Source organism: Microcaecilia unicolor, chromosome 11 (genome assembly GCF_901765095.1).
Source record: "Microcaecilia unicolor chromosome 11, aMicUni1.1, whole genome shotgun sequence".
Taxonomy (NCBI): domain Eukaryota; kingdom Metazoa; phylum Chordata; class Amphibia; order Gymnophiona; family Siphonopidae; genus Microcaecilia; species Microcaecilia unicolor.
The window spans coordinates 206,541,065-206,564,914 of NC_044041.1; the positions used below are offsets into that span (position 1 = coordinate 206,541,065).

At 41.5% G+C, this 23,850-nt stretch overlaps 1 protein-coding gene across 1 annotated transcript in view; it reads right to left on the minus strand.

Moving 5' to 3' along the window:
* The window catches only part of SPOCD1 (SPOC domain containing 1), a 44,386-nt gene extending 20,536 nt beyond the window's left edge, over window positions 1-23,850 (minus strand). Inside the window, exons 1-9 of the mRNA XM_030220014.1 lie at window positions 22,540-23,850; window positions 16,933-17,070; window positions 16,231-16,351; window positions 15,402-15,549; window positions 8,045-8,204; window positions 7,354-7,470; window positions 5,676-5,801; window positions 3,847-3,973; window positions 2,323-2,446 (exon numbers count right to left, since the gene is read on the minus strand). Coding sequence (XP_030075874.1) covers window positions 2,323-2,446; window positions 3,847-3,973; window positions 5,676-5,801; window positions 7,354-7,470; window positions 8,045-8,204; window positions 15,402-15,549; window positions 16,231-16,351; window positions 16,933-17,070; window positions 22,540-23,850 — 2,372 coding nt within the window. The remainder of the gene's footprint in view (window positions 1-2,322; window positions 2,447-3,846; window positions 3,974-5,675; window positions 5,802-7,353; window positions 7,471-8,044; window positions 8,205-15,401; window positions 15,550-16,230; window positions 16,352-16,932; window positions 17,071-22,539) is intronic.

The following is a 23,850-nucleotide window of genomic DNA, read 5'->3' on the forward strand; positions in this document are numbered from 1 at the left end:
TTTAACCCAACTTTATGCCAGAAATTATAGTTTATAGTTTAGTTTACAGTTTATAAAATTTATTATATTGCCTTACATAAGTCAAATATCAAAGCAGTTTACAATAATACAAAATTAAGAAACAGGAGATTTGGGACAATGGAAAAGGTGGTATAAATCGTTGTGGGGGAGAATAGCCATCATAAAAAGGAATATACCACCTTGAATCTTGTTTTTGTTTCATACTCTACCGATGTGATTTCCCTCAGATAGTTCTAAAAAGGTTAGAAAGGGATCTATTTAAGTACCTATGGGGGAAACATAGACCATGGGTTGCAGAGAACATATTGTGGCAAAAAAAGAGAATTTGCAGGCGCAGTTCCAAACCTGTCATAGTACTACATATGGCAGAGAGAGACGTAGGGGAAATTAAATTGGAAATACAATTAGAGAGCAAAAGAGTTACCAATTCTGTCCCTTAAAATATGCGCTATGGCAGGGCTGCCAAGAGGAGGGCAGAGGGGGCAAAACCCCCCAGTGCCCGGGCCTCCAAGGGGGGCCTGACGCCAGGGTCTCTCTCTCTCTCTCCTGCTCCTGATGGGACCCGAGTGACTGCGTCCAGACAGGAGTAGGAGAGAGAAAACTCTGGCACCAGGCCCCCCCCTTGGAGGCTGGGGAGGACCCGGAACTTCATCCAGCATTGCTCTTCTGCCCATCGCTGAGCGGCTGCTTTCCTCTCAGGTGCGCATGCTCAGTTTTGAAACCGAGCATGCCTTGAGAGGAAAAGCAGCCATAGGGGCAGGTAGTCAGGTCAGCGCTGGACGAAGAAAACGTCTTCTGCTGGCAGGGACTGGGATCCCCATGTCAAACCCTGGTATATCTTTGTCCAGTTTAAAGATAACCAACTATGTCTGAATATTGACATAACTGGTTATCTTCAGCCAAAAAAAAAAACCCGGATATTCAATGCAGGTCACCGGAAACGGCCCACCATTGAATATCCAGGTTCAGCGAAGACCGCGGGAGACAGTGGTCTGAAAATTGGGACCACTGATACAAAAAAAAAGAAAGAAAAGAATAACAGAAGGAAATGATCCACCGGCATTTATTTTTTGTACCTTGGGCAGTGACTTGCACAAAGTCAAAAGGAGCTACAGTACGAATCGAACCTCAAGAATGAAGAGAAGGAGTAGCCTAATGGTTAAAAAGGCACTTAAGAATCTTGTGAGGTAATAACTAAACATGAATTCCCAAACATGTTCAGAAAAACCCAAGACAGTTAGTCTGTCAGTGCACTTTGAACATGTCATTCACTTGAATGGCTGACTCCTCCGTTTGCCAAAAGAAAAAAAGGCTTACGTTAGGAGGTGATAACCAAGGCAACTGCCTTGGGTCCCTACACCAGAGGGGCCCAGGACAGCATGCTAAAGGAGGCCTAGTCTGAAGCTGAGCTTCAGGGCCCTCTTCGCAGTTTCTGTCCTAGGTCCCTGTTTGTCTAACACTGGCCCTGAGAGAGAGATCAAGAAAACTCTTGACAGACACAGAAGATCCACAGATATGAGGAAGTGAGGGCAAAACTGAAAGCTGGATAGCCTTTGCTGTGTGGAAAGATGAGCCCTGCGATCTTTATCTGCAATCACAGTCTGTTTTTAATTTTCCTACACATTTCACTGCTGTACTTCTGTCCTGCTATCAGGAGCTAGTGAAACCATAGTTATTTGTGGCTACTGGATGGAATGTGGCCTTACCTGCTAATTTTCTTTACTTGAGTCCAGTCAGACCAGTCCAGAACTGATCGATTGGCCATTCTCTAGGCAGAGTAGTGCAATGAAGGCTGATGCCTTGGAACAAGAGAAAGACAAAACGGTGCCCTATTCCTCATTTTTGGTCTTTCCCAATGGCCACAGCCTGCACAACCTGCCCATGCTCCCAGAGGCTCTGCATCCATGAAATGGGCAGCAAAACCCACTTCTGGGTCTTTCACAGTGCTATCCCCCAGCAAGTGCCACAAGCACCTCCACTACTACGACAACCCCCACAATGGGGACACTGCTTGGTTCACTCTGCTGGTGCCGTGATTAGGATCCATCACTTCCACTGCACCTAGATGCCAGACCACCACTCTGCAGAGAGTAGGCCCCAATCAATCCGTTCTGGACTGGTCTGGTAGACGAAAAGAAACTACCCTGTAGATTTTTCAGCTTATCTTTTCAACCCATCTCCTTCCTAATGTGAAACTTTCCATCGGAGAGAAAAACGCAGAAAACATGAAAAACTTTCTGCCATAGAACAGTACAGTAGCCTCATCTTACGATAGTTTCTAGTAACTACTGTGACTCAGACCTGTCACTGATCCGGGCTTCTCTCCTCTTTGGATCAGGGGAGGTAGAGATTCTCCTCAGAGTGGCAGCCATCTTCCGCCTTGATCTGCCTTTATTTCTTTGTTGGATATGTGGGGAAATCTGCCCTGAGAAGAGATGAGTATGTTAGACATGACTCTATCCAGAAACAAAATTTAGAATACACCTTCTTCTAGTTTCTTGGACATGAATTGAAAAGGTAAATCCAGGTGTCCTCTCATTTATTACAAGTATTGTGTAAGGGCCCAGCTCTGCATGTTGAATCATCCCTCTCATTGCTGGCATTCTCAGTGCCCCTCAAGCTTAGTATGCAAGGATCCAGAGCTAACAGGATGTACAGACTGTAAAAAAACTAGATAGTTATCAATTCCTTGTATTGAAGCAGCACGCTAGCAGAATGTCCTATCTTGATCCCACAAACAGGACACAGATAGATACTTACCAATTACAGAAATAAATGACAACAAATGAGATACAGAAATATGCAGATATAAACTGAACTGGAAATACTAAGAAGCCAGATTCTGCATGTAGTATAACACTTGAGAATAGACACAGTACACGTCTTCCAGAATGGAGGAGTAGCCTATGGTTTATTAGGAATTATTATACCACCTGGGCTAACACACAGATTTAGGCTTAACTTTAAAAATTGTTAAAAACACATTTGTTTGGTCTGGCATTTTAGACCTCAGAATTATGTGTACATTTCTCAGCAATTTTGAAGGCTAATTTTATTGTGGAATATCGGAATGTCCTTTTTATTATTTTTTAATGTAATCTGTATGTTTTTGATAACCATTCCCAATTCCAAAATGGCAGCTGTGACCTCCTACAGCAGTCCCATAAGGCTGCCACAGGAAGCTGTGGCTGCCATTTTCACAACACAGCCAGTAGGGGAGGAGGAGCAACTCGGGATGCTCCTGCCCCGAAGAGGCCACTAGACCACCATGGCTTTTAAAAGGTAGGCCCAGGAAGGGCCTGGGGGAGGGGTAGAGCTGGTAGGCATCCTGGAAGGAGGAACGGGTTTGCTGTCAGAGGGGAGAAGGCAGGTTCAAGGGGAAGATGGCTTGCGGCAGCAGGGGGCGAGGCTACAGTTTCGATTTCACCAAAAATGCACAGGCATTTTCAGACGAAACCTGGAGGAGTGGCCTAGTGGTTAGGGTGGTGGACTTTGATCCTGGGGAACTGAGTTCGATTCCCAATTCAGGCACAGGCAGCTCCTTGTGACTCTGGGCAAGTCACTTAACCCTCCATTGCCCCATGTAAGCCGCATTGAGCCTGCCATGAGTGGGAAAGCGCGGGGTACAAATGTAACAAAAAAAAACCCAGATTTCGGGTCTGCTTCAGTGCCAAATCTGAAACCGAAACTGAAATTCATCTGAAAAATAAATTCTGATGTACTAGAGCAATTATATTAATTACAAATTAATTTTGTAGCATTCTGTAAACACTGTGCAATGTTCAGGCCAAGTATTCTGGTCTCCCTCCATGGTCCATGTCTTACCAGGGCAGATGAGACAGTCAGAGTCCAGCAGATGACTCTCGTGTTGAACTGTACTGCTCCTTGGGTCAGAAGCACACTGGCTCTCTGCCTCTACACCCAAGACTCTGCTCTCATGTAACACTGAGCCCTGCAGAGACAAATCTGTGATTACTGGCTGAGTAGTATGTTTCTTTCACACACAGCATTGAATATCCAGTTTATTTTTGGCCGATTTAAAGATAACCGGCTAAGCCGATATTCAGCGCTAGCTGGTTATCTTTAAACCAGCCAAAGATATCCCTCGTTTTCAAACGGCCAAATATGGTGCTAAACCGGCTTTAAAAATCAACGGATAGCCAGTAACACAATATAATCAGCTATCTGCTAGTTCCTAACCAGCAATATTCAGTGGGAGATAGCCAGTTATCTCCCCCCTGAATATCGCCAGATAACCAGCTATGTACCATTTAACCAGCCAGGTGCCGTTCCTGGCCGATTAAATGGTTTTGAATATTGGGGGGAACAGTCTTCATGTAATGATGATGCCTAGCAGTTGGCATTTATGACTCATGCTTATAGGGTTCTTGAAGGAACATTGGAGCCGGGCCTCCAGCTGAGGATTATCACTGCAGTGACTGGGAAGCTGATGCTCAAAACTACTGCCGGCATTAAAATGCGGTTAACACCGGGTTTGCACGCACATTATTATGCAGGGAATGCACAAATGGTCTCAGCTCAGTTGCTGAAACCAATACCACAGACTGCATTAAAATACATTTAAATGATTGGTAATGTGGTTATTATGCACTCCACAGCCAAGCACAAAAAGTTTCTCATGCGTGTTTAGCATGGGAAATTTTATGCCAGGTCCAGGGCAACCTTGAAGGGTTGGCTGAAAGGAGCAAGTGTCTATCAGCACCCCTTCTCTCCCTCCAACCCAACTACCCATCCCCAGACTGTTTCCTGCCCCCTCCCCTCCCAACCCCACCCTCTCTCCTTCCCAATATTAAATAAAAAATATTTCCATCTGACCTCTCCCCCTCCCAACCACCCAAGGAAATCCCTGGTGGTGTAGTGGTCTCCCTCCCCCCACTCCCATAAAAAAATTCCCTAGTAGTCTAGTGCCCATCCACCCCGCCACCCCAACCCAAGGCCCCTGAAAGAGGGGTATACTCGCTCCTGACTCTGGGTGCTGTCATCTTCAAAACAGAACACTGCCCCATGCAGTGCATCTGCAATGCACTGGGCAGGGCCTATGGGGAGGGATATACTACTGTTCCATGAATGTCTGTGTTTGTTTGCATGGGTGGGGGGCTTGGGGCCATTAGACCGCCCGGGGAATATGTCATATCGGGAGAGGGGGGCTGGGCTGGCAATCTGTTTTGTTTTGTTTTAAATATCTCGGGCACTGACAGGAAAGTTGACCTTTAGCGCTAAGCCGCAGATTACTGCCGCAATTTTAAAATGATAGTAATTTGCGTGCTCACTAGTTCAAGCATGCTGTGGCTATTTTTTTGCATTATGCTCACAGCAGAGGGAGGACTCTACTCTGAACCTCTGAGCATCAGCCCCTGGGTTAGGTGACTTGGAAGGGGTATGAAACAGATGAAGTAATCCATGCTCAAAATGGTAGACCCCATTCCTAGCTCCAAATAAACTGTAAAAGGAGAAAACTGCCAAACCCAAAATACAAACACTAAGCTATAGTGATTCCACATGAAAGGTAATTCCACCCTTGTATGTCTCTGATTCTCAATCCCTGCCAAATATTTCAGCGTGAAGCAAACACTAAGCTACAGCAATTTGTAAGAAAGATATTTCCACCTGGTAAGCTTCTGGCTGTCACTCACCGCCAAATCTTCCAGAGTGAAGGTCTGATCTGGGGCTTGCTCTATCTCAATTAAACCTTTGTGTGTGAGTTTAATGACTTGGCTCTTCTGAGTCTGCTGCTGTTCCTTCTCTATTATCTCCAGAGCCTAGAGAAGTAAGGAAGGATCACAATGGGATAGATTTACTAAAAGGGGCTACTGCGTTACCATGCATTAGGCAATGGGACATATTGCCAGAGACTGAGAACCACCAGCTGGTTGGGAACCGCACAGGATACTTACATGGTTTCAAGCCAGTGGTTCTCTGTAACCGTATGCATGTAACAGTGCATATATCCACACGTTTGGACTGGTCTGGAGTGATGCTAAGGGTATCTACTCTTTATTTTTGATAAAAAGTGTTTCTTTTCTACACCCCTGAGAGACTACAGAAAATGTTTCCTCATTCAGCCTATGTTGGAGATGTAGTATTGAAGGTAGAACTTTCTTTCATATTTGGTGGACATGCAAGAGGATAAAAACTGTTTTGGGCTGCTGTTACACAGCGATTATCGCATTACTTATCATCACTAACAATCCTTAACAGTCTGGGAAGTGCTTTTTTGATGGACCCAAAGTGGTGTTTATTGGGCTTGGGGAATAAACAGGGTTTAAAGTGTCAACAGTGCCTGAAGAGAATGAGTCTTTCTGCTGCTAAAAATGTAGTTGCAGTTTATTGCAAGCAAATTTCTGGACCCACAGTTAGAAACTGGCTGCTGAAATTGAACATTGTGGGGGAAATGGAGAAGCTTATTGCTAAAATGCTTAATCATTATGACCCTTTCTTCACAAGAGGAATGGTCTCATCTTTTACATATGGTTCAGGAAGTTGGGATAAGGGGATATGGGGGAGCAGGTTAGATTCTAGGGCAGTGGTTTCCAAACCTGGTCCTGGTGGCACCCCAGCCAGTCAGGTTTTCAATATATCCACAATGAATATTCATGAGATAGATCTGCATGCAGTGGCATCAGTGCATGCAAATCTCGCTCATGAATACTCATTGTAGGTATCCTGAAAACCTGTCTGGCTGGGGTGCCTCTAGGACAATGTTTGGGAACCACTGTTCTAGGGCATTTGCCACTTGGTGTGTGCCACTTTTGGAGGGGTGGAGAGGGTTAAGGGGGAGTTATGGGGATGGGTGGGAATAGTAAGGGAAGGAGATTTTTTATTTGATAACTCCAGAATCTTAAACGTTATATTTGCAAGTGGTTCTATTATTATTATTGTATTATTCAATTTTTCTTAATAAAAATGTTATGGATACAAAAATAAGTGTTTCTTTTCTGGTCTGAACTATGAAGCTGAAATTATACTCACAACTTATAAGAGAAAAACTGGCCTAAGTACTGTTCTTACAATTACATTAGTGTAGAACTGATAGTTCTTAAGGTGAGAGAATGAAATGGATTAAGTGAAAAAATCTGCATGATGGTTCCCAGAGGGAGGGGCGGGGCAATAAAGAGAGAGGGAACAAGATGATGATAATAAAACTCTGAAAAAATGCAAGAAGAACTCTTGCTAAACACAGCTGCACACAAATTGCAGAATGTATGTAAGAAATAACAATCCCACAGTCCTTTCTTCCTTTCTCCACACTGCACATGTCAGTACTGCCTGGCATCAGCAAGGACGATATATGCAGAATAACAGTTTACTTACACGCTTATTCTCTTTGTTTCTCCACTCTGCCAGCTCCTGGGGTGCCAATTCAATGGGGCTCATGAGGACTAAACATTGTGGTGTAATCTCCCCCAGGACCACCTGCCGGAAGAGATGCTGAAACAGAACACAGACTTTATGGCCTCCAGTCTTGACTACTGCTACAAGAGGTCAAAGACACTATCACACACTAGACATCCCAGTCCTCACTCTGTCACATTCCCTCACTAAAATATGCCTCTTAGTTTCCTATCAAACATCTCTGCAATGCTCAGTCTCCCTTTATTTGCAGAGCTTCTAATTAGAGGGATAACAATCACAGCCTAGCAAACTGATCTCTACTAGTAAGACAAGGCACAGCACGGTTAAACCTCAGATGACCCTTCCCTTCCAACCTCTGGACAGGAGAGAAACTACAATCAATTTTAATTGTCAAAAAATGATGTGGAGTAGCAATAGAGCCCTCAGTTAGTAGGCAGCAAAATTCCAGAGCCTGCTTCCACAAAATCATACAGGAACTCTCCCGCAATACAAGCTAATGGAAGTCACCACACCACACCTCATGTCCAAGATAATCAGCTGTTTGTGTAGTCCATGTCCCAGTATGCACACTGGGCTACATGTTTCCAGCCTGTTACAGCATTGCAGATGTACTGCTGCAGGTGTGTGCCTTTTTTCCAAAGCTCCTCACCGTGTTTTTTGGATCTCGCAAGTTAAAAAGAAGACTGCGATATTTGTTCCTGTAGCGCAGGTCACTGGAAGGAAAGAGTGCAAACATCTCCCTCTCCACATTCCCTGCCACCATCCTGACTGTCTCTTCCTGTACATCCAGGTCTGGGGACTCCTGAACCCTAGAAATACAATCAGAGCAGCAACATTTAGCAAGGCCACTCATTCAGCCGAGTCAAGACTTCTTGTAATTCATTACACAAATGTGACATAATAGTTCTCATCCTATTTCCTCCACACCTCCCAGGAGTAGCAAATAAGATTGTTAGAGTCATTCTCCCTTTCAATCTCCTCTCCTAATGGAAAAGAGAAAAGACACTAATATGTTTCTCAATGGATATTATAGAAATAGTAAAAGCGAAGAAATTAGCATTCAGGATTTCAAAAAATCCCAGAAGCCATGGGCAGGCACAATTTATTTATTTATTTTATTGCATTTGTATCCCACATTTTCCCACCTATTTGCAGGCTCAATGTGGCTTACAGAGTTTGTTAACATAGTTGTTCCAGTATATCAAGTATAGTTAGTATTGTGTAGAGATTAATTAAGGGAAGAAAGAAGAAGGAAGGGATTTATTAGGGTATTTATAGAAGGTGGGCTTTCATAACTGAATGGGTTGGTGAAGTGGATTAGTGGGGCTGTAGGTTCTCATTGTAGGCCTTGTTGAAGAAATAAGTCTTCGGAGATTTGTCTTCAGAGATTTACTTTATTTTATCTATTTATTTGACACCTTTTTGTAGAAATTCACCCACGGCATTGTATAGCAAGAATAAGCCAAACTTAGGCAATAAACAATCACAGCAGTAACCATATTCAAGTAACAGTACACAGTATAGCATAACATATTACTTACAGTGTCAACACAATACACATTAAAACATCTTGATAAGACAGCACAAGGTATAAGCAGAGGTGGAACATATCTCTATATATAAAAGACAACACCAACGTTCTATGAAGCCTCCAGCCGGAAGTGTGAAGGGGGAGCGATATCCGGTTTCCCCATGAGTGTCTGCCCCGCCCTCGCTCTCTCTCTAACACAAACAGTGAAGGAAAACAGCAAAGCAGGAAATCAAATCGCTCTGTAACAATGAAGGACTCAGAGGGGGGAGGGGAGAGAGGGCAGAGAGGGCAGGGACACACACACTCCCACATGCACACAGAAGAAAACCTTGCTAGCCCCCGTTTCATTTGCATCAGAAACGGGGCTTTTTTACTAGTAGACAGATAAGACAGAGTGGCAGGTAAAAGTAGCTCCCTGTACACAAGTACCAAGTTGTGAACGACTTAAGGAGGCTGCCATTTGCATGATGGTTTCTTGGCAGACTACAGCAGGGTGGTTTGCCATTGATTTCTATCAGCAAAATAAAGCACGGAGGATAATTAGCAGGGCACCGACCCAAACGCTGAAGAAAAATGCCCAATTGATAAAAAGAGATGACAACAAAGAGACAAAGTAAATACTTTTTAAAAAGGAAAATAGATAAGATAAAGAGGGAAGCTAAGATTTGTGACGAGAACATCTGCTAGTAAGCAGAAATTTTAAAAAGCTCTCTTGATCCTTACCTGAGGGAAGAGGAAGGATCTAAGGTGAGAAATGGCATTGATAAATGTGAAATGATTATAAACCCAATTACCAAGGAGGGGAACTTGAAGTACTGACACAAACCAGAATGATTAAGGATGAGAACTGATGGTGTACACTACTGGATATTAAATGAGCTTGCTAACCGTATTACTAGCAGCTCTGTTCAACTTGTCCTTCAAGAAAGTGACCTATAACGGGGGTTTTCCATAGATGCAGCCACGCTGTGTGTAGTGCTCTCCTCAAATTCAGGTATTTCTCAATTTAAAAAGCTTCTGTGTATGCATGGGCTACTCCTGCACTAATCAAGACTCATCCCCTTTCACCTCAGTCTATGTCTTAAATAGGGAGGGGAAGGAGGATGGGTAAAATGTGGCTGCACTCCCCTGTCTATGGTGAACCATTGTTACAGGTATCTATACAGTGGCATATTTCTTTCAAATTATTATGCTTGGTACATAATGCATTATGGCAGTGATTCTCAAACCTGGGCCTGGAGGCCCCACAGTCAGTCAGGGTTTCAATGTATCCATAATGAATATTCATGAGAGAGATTTGTATGCACTGCCTCCATGGCAGGCAAATCTCTCTCATGAATATTCATTCTGGATATCCCGAAAACCTGACTGAAAGGTGCCTCCAGGACAAGGTTTGGGAACCACTGCATTTATGGTCAGAGGGTCCAGTATATTTATTGGACTTACTAAAGAAATATAACCCGAATGGACACCTTAGGCCTGCTTCACAGGGTCTTCTGGAAATACCAAGTAAGGTTACAATACAAGTGCCTAAACTATGGAATTAGTTGCCAAAGGCATGCTTTTTTAGGAAATGTTTTATTGAGCTGAATAAGTAGCTGAAATAAGCAATTAATGGAGTGTATTGTATTTTACCCTGTAATTCGCTTCGAGTTCTAGGTGAAGCAAAACATCAAATACTGCAAAGTAAAGTAAGCTTTCTCCACTGAGAAGCAATATCCACTAAATCAGAAACACTACTGCACAGTTAGGCAGAATTTCCCCAGGAGTAATTCAGTACAGCATGCATTTCCCTATCTACAGAGGACTTACAATCGAAGAACCTCATTTACTAACATGCATTATCAAGCTAAGCAACACAAACTTTGGATCCATCTCTCCCAAATAATTATAGATCCGTATCAAATTTGTGTTTTATCTCAAAAGTAGTGAAAAAAGTTGTTTTCTGCAGCTAAGTCAATTTGTAGATCAAAAGTTAGTGTTACAGCTAATTGACTCTAGTCTTTCATCTGAGCCACAGGTTTCTGCTTTGTGTTGATCGCAGTTCTTTCTACTCCGACAACTGAGATCAGTTCGGCCTTCTTAAACCATGACACCTTTCACTCCTTAATTCTCTCTCTTTTCATGACACGGTTGGATTACTGCAATATTATCTACTTAGATATTTCTAAATTTTTGCTTACAAGACTTCAGACATTACAGAACACAGCTATCTGTCTTCTCTGTCACTTACAAAAATCTGACCATGTCACACCTGCTTTACAAGATCATCACTGGCAACCAATTTCCTACCGTATTAAATTTAAAGCTATTGGGTTTTAAGGCTTTCTGTCAAGGTGCACCACATTACTTACTATCATTAACAATTCCCTATTCATCTGTACAGGTTCTGCGGGCTATAAATGATCACCGTATGGTCCTGTCAGAATCACATTTGGCCCAACTGGAATCTACTCATCCGAGTGCTTTATTCTTTGTGTTTTCTTATCTTTGAACCTCTGTTTTTACGTGGTGAACTTAGCATAACAAAATTCAAAGCCTTGTTGAAAGTGTGGTTATTTCAACAAGCTTATACTAGCAATTAAGAAGGCACATTGGGCATCTTGTGCCCAGGAGAGTAAAGAGTAAACTGTACTGACGTTACTTGGTATAATTGTGGTTTTTTTTTTTATATTTAAAACATTTTATTGAACCAGAAAAGAAACAAATACAAATACTGCAGATTCATGTCATCATTTACAACAATTTCCCCCCCACCCAGTTCCCCTTCCCCTTCCCTCCCCCCTTCCCATTTCTGATAACCTTTATCATGAGTCTAGTCCGGTGAGAAAGTTAGTCGTTTGCGTGCCACTGGATGGAGTGTCATCAAAAAACGCTGCCACGTATGTATAATTGTGTTTTAATGTTTTTACTTATGAGAGTATGTATGTATTATCTTTCCTGTCAATTATTGTAGTTCTTCTATGTTACTTTTTAATGTTTTTTTAAGTACTGTAACCTGCTTTGCTCTGCTTGACAGTTAAGGTGGTATATCAACATAAATAAACAAGTAAATAGATGCTTAACTCATTAATGCATGTTAAGTAAACAAGGTCCCAAGTTTGTACGTGAGGCAATGAAGAGTGAAGTGACTTGCCCAAGGAGTATTAGCAGGATTTCAACCCTGGCTTCCCTGGTTCTCGGCCTGGTGCTCTCACCACTAGGCTATGCTTCTTTATAGTGTTTGAGCTTCACATGACATCCTCTACTTCTACAACTTCTCTGTTGTTTAAATAAATCAATAACATTTAAGTATTTAAATGCCTCTATCATATTTCACCCGACTGTCATCTCCTCTACAGCATACCTAATTAGGTCCTTTAGCCTCATTTCAAATGGTATTTGGTGCAGACTCCTCACTAATTTGGTCGCTTAATCCTGAACTGCCTCTAGCCTCTCTTTGTCCTTCCTGAGATATGGACTCCAGAACCAAACACAATCAACAACCTACATATAGAAGCATTGTCACTTCCTGTTTTCTGCTGGTTATGATTCTCCTTCACCAACAACTTACATAGAGGCATTGTCACATCTGTTTTCTACTGGTTATGCCTCTTCTTAATCAACAATCTACATAGAGGCATTGTCACTTCTGTTTTCTGCTATGTCTCTTCTTCACCATTTTTTTGTAAAAAAAGTTTTATTGGTAAGTTTCAACAAGTTTCAACACTGTCAGCAAGGCATCAACACTACAGCATAGCAGTATAATTTCTACAAAATGAAAGAGCCAAGACCCCACAGAACGCCCCCCCCCCAAAAAAAAAAAAAACATATCCAGAAGATAAGCCATGGAGTGAAGACTGGAAAAAGAAGTTCAACCCTCTGACTCTACATGGGAGCCATGAGCATTATCAATCAGAGCATCTCTACCCGCTTTCCAAGCCAAATAAGGGTCCCAGACACGATGAAACAGAATCAGTTGACCAGTATAGCAGTTAGTTGAGTCATCTGATGAATATAATCCATCTTGCACAATACCACAGCTGGTGATGGAGTCACTGACTTCCATGCTGCCGTTAGCACAGTTCTGGCAGCAACAAAGTAGCTTGTCGTCAACTTATGCACTTCTGGTTTGACCCCTAAAGGTCTGAAATGTAACAGGCAACACTCCGCCTTGAGAGGGTAGGTCACCTCCATAATATGTCTAAGAGTGTTCAAAACATCTGTCCAAAAAAGCTGCACTTTAGGACAAGTCCACCATACATGATACGTAGTCCCCACATTGCCACAGTTTCTCCAACAAAGATTTGCGCCCCTTCCATGCATCTTTTTTAACCGAGCAGGTGTATAATAACAACGGTAAAGAATTTTATAATCGTTTTTCAGTCAATGAGCTGGCAACATAAACTTTTAATAGATACCGTATATTACGCTTCCACCGCTTTGGATCAAAGGTTTCCCTAATGTCCCGTTTCCATTTTTGTGTGTAAGATAAAAGAGGCATTGTACAAGACAGCAAGGCAGTATAAAGACAGGACACGCTGCCCCTACCCCCACCCCCTCCCAGCAACCGCTCCAATGCTGTCTCTACAAGGCCCAATTCACTCCATGCCCTACGTTGAAGGTAGTCCCGTACCCGCTGGTAATGAAAGTGATAGTGAGGGGGGAGCCCAAACTATTCTCGCAGATCAATAAAAGGAAAAATCTCTCCCTCTTCCCATATTTGACCAAAGGTACTGAGGCCCTGACCCTCTCAGACTCAGTAAACAGGATCTGTGTTCCCCTAGAAAGCTGGATGCTGAATGGATGACCAGTTGTCGACAGTAACAGCAATCTAGAAAAAACTCATATTGGATAGAATACCAATTTTGGAGGGTAACATAGAGGCATTGTCATTTCCTGTTTTCTGCTGATTATGCCTCTTCTTATGCCACCAACCCCCACATCCTCCTGACTCTGGCCACCACCTTGGCCTTCATCTCCCACTGTGTACCTGGCTGGTTATGTTGAATTTATTTGAGAAATAATCTCAGATAAATTCAGGACAGCTAACCACTGTAACAAAGCAAATAGACAAAAAAAAAAAATAATAGCATGCTTAGTTGTGTAAGTAAAAAGGGAAAAAAGGAGGTAGTTTACAATTTATAGTTTAACTTAACTTTATACAAGGAAACAGCAGTGAACAATATAAAAAATTATTATTAAAACAAGAAAAGAACTCCAAAAGCTTGATAGGAAAGCACATACAAACAACATAAAAAAAATAATAAAAGACAGCTAAAAAAAAAAAATAATCAAATTCAATAATGTATCAAATGAGTAACTATATTAATGAACAGACACCCAGACCAGTCATCCACTACCCCTCAGGGAGGATTAGCTTCAGCTACTATAGCAGTACCAGGAAACAATGAATCTTGTCCTCTTATGAGGCATGTTGGTACCCCCTCCCCGTGCCTAGTACATCGAGTGGACATCAACCCTGACGATCCCCTCCAACAAGCTTGGACAAAATATGGAAAGCTGACAGTCGATATAAAACCAGAGAAGAACCACACTCCACAATCAACCAATAAGAAGGACAAAACACAGTGGAGGCAATGGAAAAGCATAAAGGTCTTTATTCCAAATCTTCAACAACTCAACATGGCCATGTTTTGGCTATAGGACCTGCATCAGGAGTCTACACATAAATTCTTCAAAAAACGCTGTGTCAACGTGAATGCCACATATGTGGCTAAACTAACATCAAATGCTCGTAAGAGATAATGTGTCAATGAGCTCACCATCCAATTGAAACATGAGTAAAAGCTCTAGCAAACTGTCTTACCAACAGGAGCACTAGCCACCAATGCTAAGGGTGATGAAATTCACCACAGGGGTCAAGATAACGCTGCAGGGAGGAAGGGTTAAAGGAGATATGAGAAAACATTTCTTTATGGAAAGGATGTCAGATGTATGGCAACCAAAGTCATAACAAATTTAATATGTTTCACACAAGGGCTGATAGTTGGTAATAGTTTAAAAAATGGGATGGGTCCTGAGCTGTCACTAAACTTTAGGGAACAAATAGAAGATAAGTCAATGGGCAGAGACAGGTGAACTACAACATTAAGTTTTTAAAAAGGCCATGGAAACCTGCACAGAGTAGCTATGGCTGTATTATATTTACAAGAAGAACAAATTAACACGGAACTACCATGGTTACAACCCTAACATAAACCATAAAAAGCCGAGAAAACCTGCATGAAGTAGCTATGGTTACAACCCTTGCATCAATAAGCAAATTCAGACTACGGAGTGATGCTAGGAACAGGATCGAGACGTCACAGAAAAGAGCTGGCGTTGGTTGAGAATTTATATGCTCATCCATTCAAAGTGGTAGGAAACCAGAGAGGACAACAACTGGGCAGAGTGGATGGGATACCTGGTCCTTACTAGGTAAAAATACAGATGTGAAATGTTGTAGTTAGCACTGGACACTGAGCCCCCACACCTTTTCAGCAGGATATCGTACAGTGTCTGAACAGCTGTCTCTCGCAACTGCTCTTCAGTCAGCACTGGAACCACCTTGGGTGAGGAAAAACAACTCCTTCTAGGCATCCTTTTTTCCTCTCCTGTCTCCTTTTTCTTCTTTGCAATACCTTGAAACAAGATGGAAAAATTAGTTCTTACCTATAATTTTCTTTCCATTAGTCCTAGCAGATTAATCCAGAGACTTGCGAGTTATACCCATCTACCAGCAGGCGGCGATAGAAAGAACACCAGAGCTCTGCCATACAGCAGCCTCACTCTCACTATGTTGAATAACAAAGCAGTATAGACCAAAAGGAACACAAACAACTCTCCTGCCTCCAAAAGCAATCAAGATGCTGAACCAAACAAGAGACAACTGCAAGGAAATAGACAACAGGCTGCGGAAAAGTCTGTCACACTCTGTGTTCTTTTCCTTGTTTCTTTTTTTTTTTAACTGCAGTTGCAAACAAATTTTTTTTTTGTTAAGAGGCAGGAGAGAGACTGTGAGAATAAATCCTACTCAAGGAAAAATAGAGCAGATGAAGCGGTGGCGGGGAAGGGACCTGGCACCACCAGGTGTAACCTAAAGCCCAAGACAGCCACAGCTCAACCCCAAGCTTAACTGAGCCCGTTGATAAGGCCAGGAGCCAACACCAGCAAGCTGTACAGGGATTACCATCCATCTGAGACACACATTACTGAGAGCGAGGCTGCTATACAGGGTGCTATAAGGCAGAGCTCTGGTGTTCTCTCTATATGTATTGTGTATGCACCTCTAAGGGGGGGCTATCAAACCTAGCATCACTTACGTTGTGTCTCAGTGTCCAGGGCTGACTTCACTGTCGTTTTAAATAACAAGCTAGCACCATATGGCCTCAGGAGCAGCTTTGCTTTCTTATTGCAAGAGATGGAATCACAGCCTTCACTCGCCTAGTTTCACAGTGACAATGAACGATGTCAATAAGAAAAACAAAAGAAAGGAAAATAACTTTACTTTGTAAGCAACTACATATTACTACTACTACTATTTAGCATTTCTATAGTGCTACACAAACATAGAAGAAAGACAGTCCCTGCTCAAAGAGCTTACAATCTAATAGACAAAAAATAAAGTAAGCAAATCAAATCAATTAATGTGTACAGGAAGGAGGAGAGGAGGGTAGGTGGAGGCGAGTGGTTACAAGTGGTTACGAGTCAAAAGCAATGTTAAAGAGGTGGGCTTTCAGTCTAGATTTAAAGGTGGTCAAGGATGGGGCAAGACGTAGGGGCTCAGGAAGTTTATTCCAGGCGTAGGGTGCAGCGAGACAGAAGGCAAAGCTTCTTACTGGTAGCAGGGGTTCTTCATAATAGCTGGATAACTCAGCCGTACAAGTCATCCTACAGAACAAGGTTTTCCTGAATATATGCATCTCTTACTGTATGACAGATTTATCCTGCTCTCTGTGAAGAACCTCTGTTATAGGTAAGCAGGATAAGATCCAGAAAAAAGGCAGCAAGGGATCTACGCCTACCTCATCCAAGTAAGGAGTCTGTGCGTCTAGATCAGATTCATTCTCATGTGACACTGCTTCCAGTTCTTCCAACCTGCACAGCTTTTGCTGTCCTAGTGTAATGGCTCCATGGAGTCTACAAACTGCTCCAACCAGACTCTGCAGAGAAGAGAAAAATATATTTAATATACAATGCAATGTACTCCAACAAAAGAATAAAGCAGAGTTCCTTACTTGTAACAAGGGCTCTCAACAGACAGCAACATCATGGAGTCGCACAGATGGTGAAGTCACTGTACTGAATCTCAGACGAATTTGCTCTCCAGAGTCCAAAAATCCTGGATGATTTTCATGGGTATGTATATGTTTCCTCTGTCCTTCAATTTGTACACAGCTAATATGCACTTCAGACAAGAGGTTGATGGAAGGGATTGTGAGGCTAAATGATCTGGCTTTCTATGGAAAACCCCTGTTATAGGTAAGCAAGCTTTCTCTGTTGACAAACAGGATCTATGCAGCCAAATAAGCAGTGACTTCAGTGCTGAAAGTTGCCAAAGATGATGCAACTGAAGGGTACTGATGAGGGTGGATAAAATTGAAGTGCAAAAACCCATTATCTTGCAAACAGGTTCTAAAAGTAGCTTGGAGGAAAGCACTATCCTTCCATGAAGACTCATTGAGACAGTAATGCTTGGTGACTGTGTGAAAAGACAATCAGGTCACTGCCTTGCATTATTTCCAAAAGGGCTGACATCCTCAAATGGGCATTGGAAGCTTCTGGTGCTCACAGTTGGTGTCCTTTATTCTAGTGTGAGATGGAATATCTACCTGACAATAACAGAAGACAATACAATGTCATACCTAATCTGACATAGTTCACGCTTGTTTGCTTAGAGAGTTGATCCCCTTGTGTAAAAAGGTGGACAAAGTCAACGAGCCGAATGGAACACATCCCAGAATATTGAAGGAACTCAGAAAAATGATGGTGGGACCTCCCAGGGATGTAATAGTTTCTTAGTCAGGAGAGGTTGGTATTGGAGACAAGTGAATGTGGTCCCTACTTCACAAAACTAGGCATTGGAAAGAAGTAGAAAACTACAGTCCAGTAAGCCTCATTTTGGTTGCTGGAAAAGTGATGGAGATGCTTCTAAAGGAAAGGATAATGAACTTCCTAGAATCCAATGGGTTGCAAGATCTGAGACCGCATGGTTTTACCAAAGGAAAATCCTTCCAAATGAATCTGATTGATTTCTTTGACTAGGAGACCAGAGAACTGGACAAAGGACATGCACTACTTGGATTTCTACAAAACCTTTGATATGGTTCCTCACAGGAGGCTCCTAAATAAGCTGAGTGGGCTGAAGTTAGGACCAAAAGTGGTGAACTGGAATGGAAACTGGTTAGATCATAGAGGGTGGCGGTGAAGTTTGCTCAGAGGTAAGGAAGGTGAGTAAAAGAGTGCCTCAGGAATCGGACCTGGGACTGATTTATTTACTGAGATTTATTAACCGCCTTTATGAAGAGATTCACCCAAGGCAGTGTACAACAGATACAGTTTAACATAAAACTTACAATTTTGTTAACAGCATAACAATAGTAAAATAATCAAGAATAAACTAAATACAATATATGAGGTAAAATTAAAAACAGTAAATCGAAACCTAATAATAGAACTACCGTGAAACAGTATCAAAAATATACACACAACAGCACTGGAATTCATAAGTACATAAGTAGTGCCATACTGGGAAAGACCAAAGGTCCATCTAGCCCAGCATCCTGTCACCGACAGTGGCCAATCCAGGTCCAAATATCAGAAATATACTACAATCTTAGCATACTACTAATGATACACCTAATAAGCAGCATTAGAACATTCAACTAACATAGATATGATGCTAAAGATTTTCTACAATACGGCTCACCATATAGCTGAGGGACCAAGAGCAGATACATGATGGAAACAAGATTCCATTTAATATATTTCTAAGTGACATTGCTGAAGGCTTAGAAGGAAAAGTTTGTCATTCCTAGGATGACACAAAGATATCCAACAAAGTGGACATCACAGAAAGAGTAGAAAACATGAAATGAGATCTCCCTTCCTCCCTTCCTTCCTCCTAACCCCTTTTCCAATATTATCTCTCTTTCTCCTTATATGGATGTTATTGCTTTCCTGTCATTAATGTAGTTCCTTTCTTTCTTCTTCTAATTTGTATTTTATTTTACGTAAACCGCTTTGATCTGCGTGCCAGCAAAAGCGGTATATCAAATATAAATAAGCTAAACTAAACTACAAAAATTAGAATTATCTAAGCTCTGGCAGTTAAAATTTAATGTGAAGAAGTGCAGTGATGCCCTTAAGATGTAGAATCCAAAGGAGATGTACCAGATAGGAGGGAAGAGACTGATAAGCACAGTTCAGGAGAGACCTCAGGTGATGCAACATTCCCTCTAAGCTGCAGAGGTGAGACATCAATATCATATTTTTAATCATGAAAGGCGGACAGGGGTCTTGCAGAATCCTCCAGTCCCTCATGATAATGTGATACTGATACACCACCTCATTAGTAGGAACACGGTTGGAAGGTTCCTGTGCCGTTGGTCAAACCTCCTTGAAATAAGCATCAAGAGATGAGGTTATGCAATTATTCACATTGAGGTTACGTATAAAATGGATATTTTACCTCTTTGCAATACCATAATGCTTCTCCCATAAGTATTCTTGGATGTGGCATCAATAAAGAAAAAGCAATTAGTTAATCTAAGCAGGTAATTGTAATTAGTAATCAACTACTTTCCTAAATCAGTAATTTAACTACCATAACTAATTACTTTAAGCTGAGCAGTAATTAATTACTTTTGAAGAGTAACTAGCACAACACTGCTATTGACATCATCACTTGTGTGGCTGTATGGATCCTGCTTGTAGATGCAGAAAATGCAATCTTCCTCTGACCATATTCAACCTACAGGTGAGAAAAAATCACAACCTTATTTTGACCATTCCTAACCCAGGTAATGAAAAAAAAAAAAGCACAAGGCAAATTTTCAGCATGGCATTAGTCATATAATTTTCTGAATATGATCCACATATAAACTTATATATATGCTCAGAAGCAGTTTCAGTGCAATACACATTTTTTACTTTGTAGGGATATCTGAGCCATACAAAGTTATATCTATTCATGCATCATCACTTCATTATAGGTAGGAGATAATACTACTGTTAACTGTAGAACAGTTTGCTTTACTCAAAGCTCACCCCACATGCTGCTCCATTTAAACTGTATATGTTTTGTCTTTATAGTGATTTATATGGCCAAAACGTATACATTTTGCAGGCCACAAAATTGAGAAAAGGCATTTGTGTGCCTGTTGCCAAGTGATTCTTAATATCCTCTTCTCTTCCTTGCCCATGGGCAAGGGCTCACAGTGTAGCTGATCAAAGAAGGAACATGTACACATAATTTACAGGGTACCTACAGAAACAGACTGTAGTACCAACCAAACCCTCTTCCTAACTCTTCTCTCCAACTTCCCACCACCACTGTGGCCACTCAGTAACCCTGACAATGTATCTGCTGTCCTCTATCATATTTCCAAGTGCAATACTATGTAAGCCACATTGAGCCTGCAAATAGGTGGGAAAATGTGGGATACAAATGCAATAAATAAATAAATACTAGCAAGAAAGGAATCTGCAGCAGGGCACCCCATCCCCACTTTCAAGAAAACAGAGGTATAAACTGAGCTCCAGCAATATGCCTGTAGAGGAGAATGAAAACAGACAGCATCCCCCACTAAATCACTAACAAAAGTTTCATAATAAATGCAAAATTCAAATGAGAAAATGAGGAGTAACAGAAACTGGAAACATACATAATACACAAGCTTGACACCAAAAGGTTGATGGGCAAAAGGTCCCTCTTCATCCTTTGATATGAAAAAAATGCAACTATTAATATTTAATAAAACCTCCAGAAGTACATCAATGAACAAAGCTACTATATCTATAGCAAGCTATTTATCTTACTGTACAAGAAAAATACTTTTGCACTGTTACAGTTACATAACTATAAAGCAAACCAACCTCACATAGACTGTAAGAAGTCCACAATCAAATGTGCCTTGCAGCTACTATTTTTCTAAAAATAAGTCACTCAGGGAACAGAGTTTCTTGCATTGATTGCTTTCTGAGAAAGGATGATTGTAATATGCTTGGCACATTAAGCTCTTACACTGTTTTTGTTACTGTGGTTGCATGGTTAAAAGTGATAAATATACTGAAATTAAAAAAACAAAACTAAGATACTGAAATGGGGAACCATATTAGACTGGTGCCATGCTCACATACTGCTATCACCTTCATAACAGGGCAGACTGGGTGTAGCCAATTCATCGTTCTACTGTCTTATGCATCACTTTCTTCAGAGTTCCAACTGAACACTCCTAGCTGGGAATACTTGTGTCACGAAGCAAAATTAATAGAGACACTCATTTTCAAAGCACATAGACTTACAAAGTTACACAGGTTACTCTAATGTCCCAGATTTATATTTCTAACAGAATGTGGAGAAAGCACAAATGCAACTGGGTTTCTGAGAAAGGGGAGAAGCAAACTCCTATGCCTGACTCGTGAATGCTGAACAGAAAATGTGCAACTTTCCGTACTCTAATGTCCCAGATTTATATTTCTAACAGAATGTGGAGAAAGCACAAATGCAACTGGGTTTCTGAGAAAGGGGAGAAGCAAACTCCTATGCCTGACTCGTGAATGCTGAACAGAAAATGTGCAACTTTCCGTACTCTAATGTCCCAGATTTATATTTCTAACAGAATGTGGAGAAAGCACAAATGCAACTGGGTTTCTGAGAAAGGGGAGAAGCAAACTCCTATACCTGACTCGTGAATGCTGAACAGAAAATGTGCAACTTTCCTTTTGATAAGGGTTCCTCCTCCATTGCTTTTGTTTCTTCACTAACCCAGATTGGGATTTGTGTAATTCAATGGTATGTTAAACCTGGATATAAATATTCCTCTGTTGTCACTTATTTCCTTTCTGGCCCGTGTAGGATCTGAGAACTGGACTCTAACAGCACTTGTAAAGGTGTTTTGGTTGGGTCTATTGATGTTTGTTGCACCTTCTGTTTTTGTATTTATTTGAAATCAATAAACATATTCGCATATAAAGGTGTGCCTAGTTGTGTGTAAGTGAGTGCACACAGTTATAGAATTGTTTTGCCATTGCTGGGCTCTGGAGTATTTCCTCTGAATTTTTATTTGCTTGCTTACATGTAGTGAAACAACAGTTTACCTTTTCTTGATTTAAAAATCTGTATCATAAAAAAAAATAAAAAAGTATGAACATCTTCATATAAAATAAAAAAGAATAAAATAAAATAAAAAAGTATAAACATCTTCCCTATCCCAATACAACATTTTGTACTAATCCCGTACCGGAATTGGCGAATGCCTTCACGGTATTATGTAAGCCACATTAAGCCTGCAAATATGTGGGAAAATGTGGGATACAAATGTAACAAATAAATAAATAAATCTGCATCCCACTGAATTCCCTATGTGCATATTTGAAGGAAAACAACAGCAGAAAAGTTGCAGACATACCTGTGCACCATCTGTGTCTTTGACTATATTGGTCATCCATGTTTCTCCTACATTAAAGACATTTCCATCCCTGGTCTGCTGCTTCAGAAGACCCAGTGTTAACGCTTCCTGTATCTCACTGTCTCCAGTCTCCCCTGTTGTGTTGTCACTTCCCAGGGACATGAAACTGAGAAACATTTCCACATCTGCATGGGCTTCCTCGGTATCAGCTACTTCTAGAGATACATTCCCCGTCTCAGCAGGCACCGTGTACAGGCCATTTCTACTAGTGGCTCTTCCAGACTCATTAGCCTGCACCAACTCTGGGTTGCTAGAGAGCAGATGATGCACAGCACTATCACCATTCTGAGAGACTTGGTCCCCCACATCTATAACCTGCAAATTCTGAGTAATGTCTGTCAAACACCAGGAATCAGAACTGTCACCACTCACTCCGTCTGCTTGGTTATCTGATGCATCCTGTTCTTTGGCATCTGGCTGCTTCTGGGTGGCTTCTTCCAATGAAGCTGAGCCAAGCACCCTACAACCTGATAGGCTCTGAAGAGAGGGTTGCAAATGATTTGCCTCTAGATTTGGTATCTGTTTGGGCAGTTCAGCCTCTGTTATCTTAGGTCTTTCTACTGCAGATTCATTGCAATTAAGTTTCCCGGTTCCAGACTCGATCTTGTTCAGTGGAAACATACAGACAAAAGGGTCAAAACACATGGGTGGACAAAAGACTGACTTTTTTCTGGCACTAGATTCTTTGTTGGATACAGTTTCACTCTCTGCTACTGAATCCGCTGCAGTTACTACTGGTTGCACAGAGCTCATATTAAGGGTGGGATCCTGGCTATTTTCCCTTAACAGAATGCTACAAGAGGGGAAGTCTCCCAGACTGTCTGATTCAAGCCCTTCTGGAAACTGATGTTCTGGTGCAGCACTCCACACTGTCCCTTTATCTATTTGTTTCTTTTGCTTATTTATCTTCATATTGCTGCTGGGAAGGGACTGTTTTTCATTCTTTTCAATTGGAGAGACCAAGTCTAACTTTTGTGCTCCTACATCATCTTGTATCTTGGATAAAATGGGACAAGCATCATCAGATGGATCAACTCCAAGAAAATGTGAAAACCTATAAAGAACACTTTGCTGAGCTGTATCTGAAAATTCTTCTGAAAGACCTTTCACTTGGTTGCAGGATTCTGTCTGCTGGGACGGCTTCAGCTCAAGTACTCTTTTAGGTGTGTTGCCTTCTTTTGAATGATTGATGTTCTTGGTTTCTGTATTAGCAGGTATCCCCTCTATCCCCAACAGCTCCAAATTTTCCAT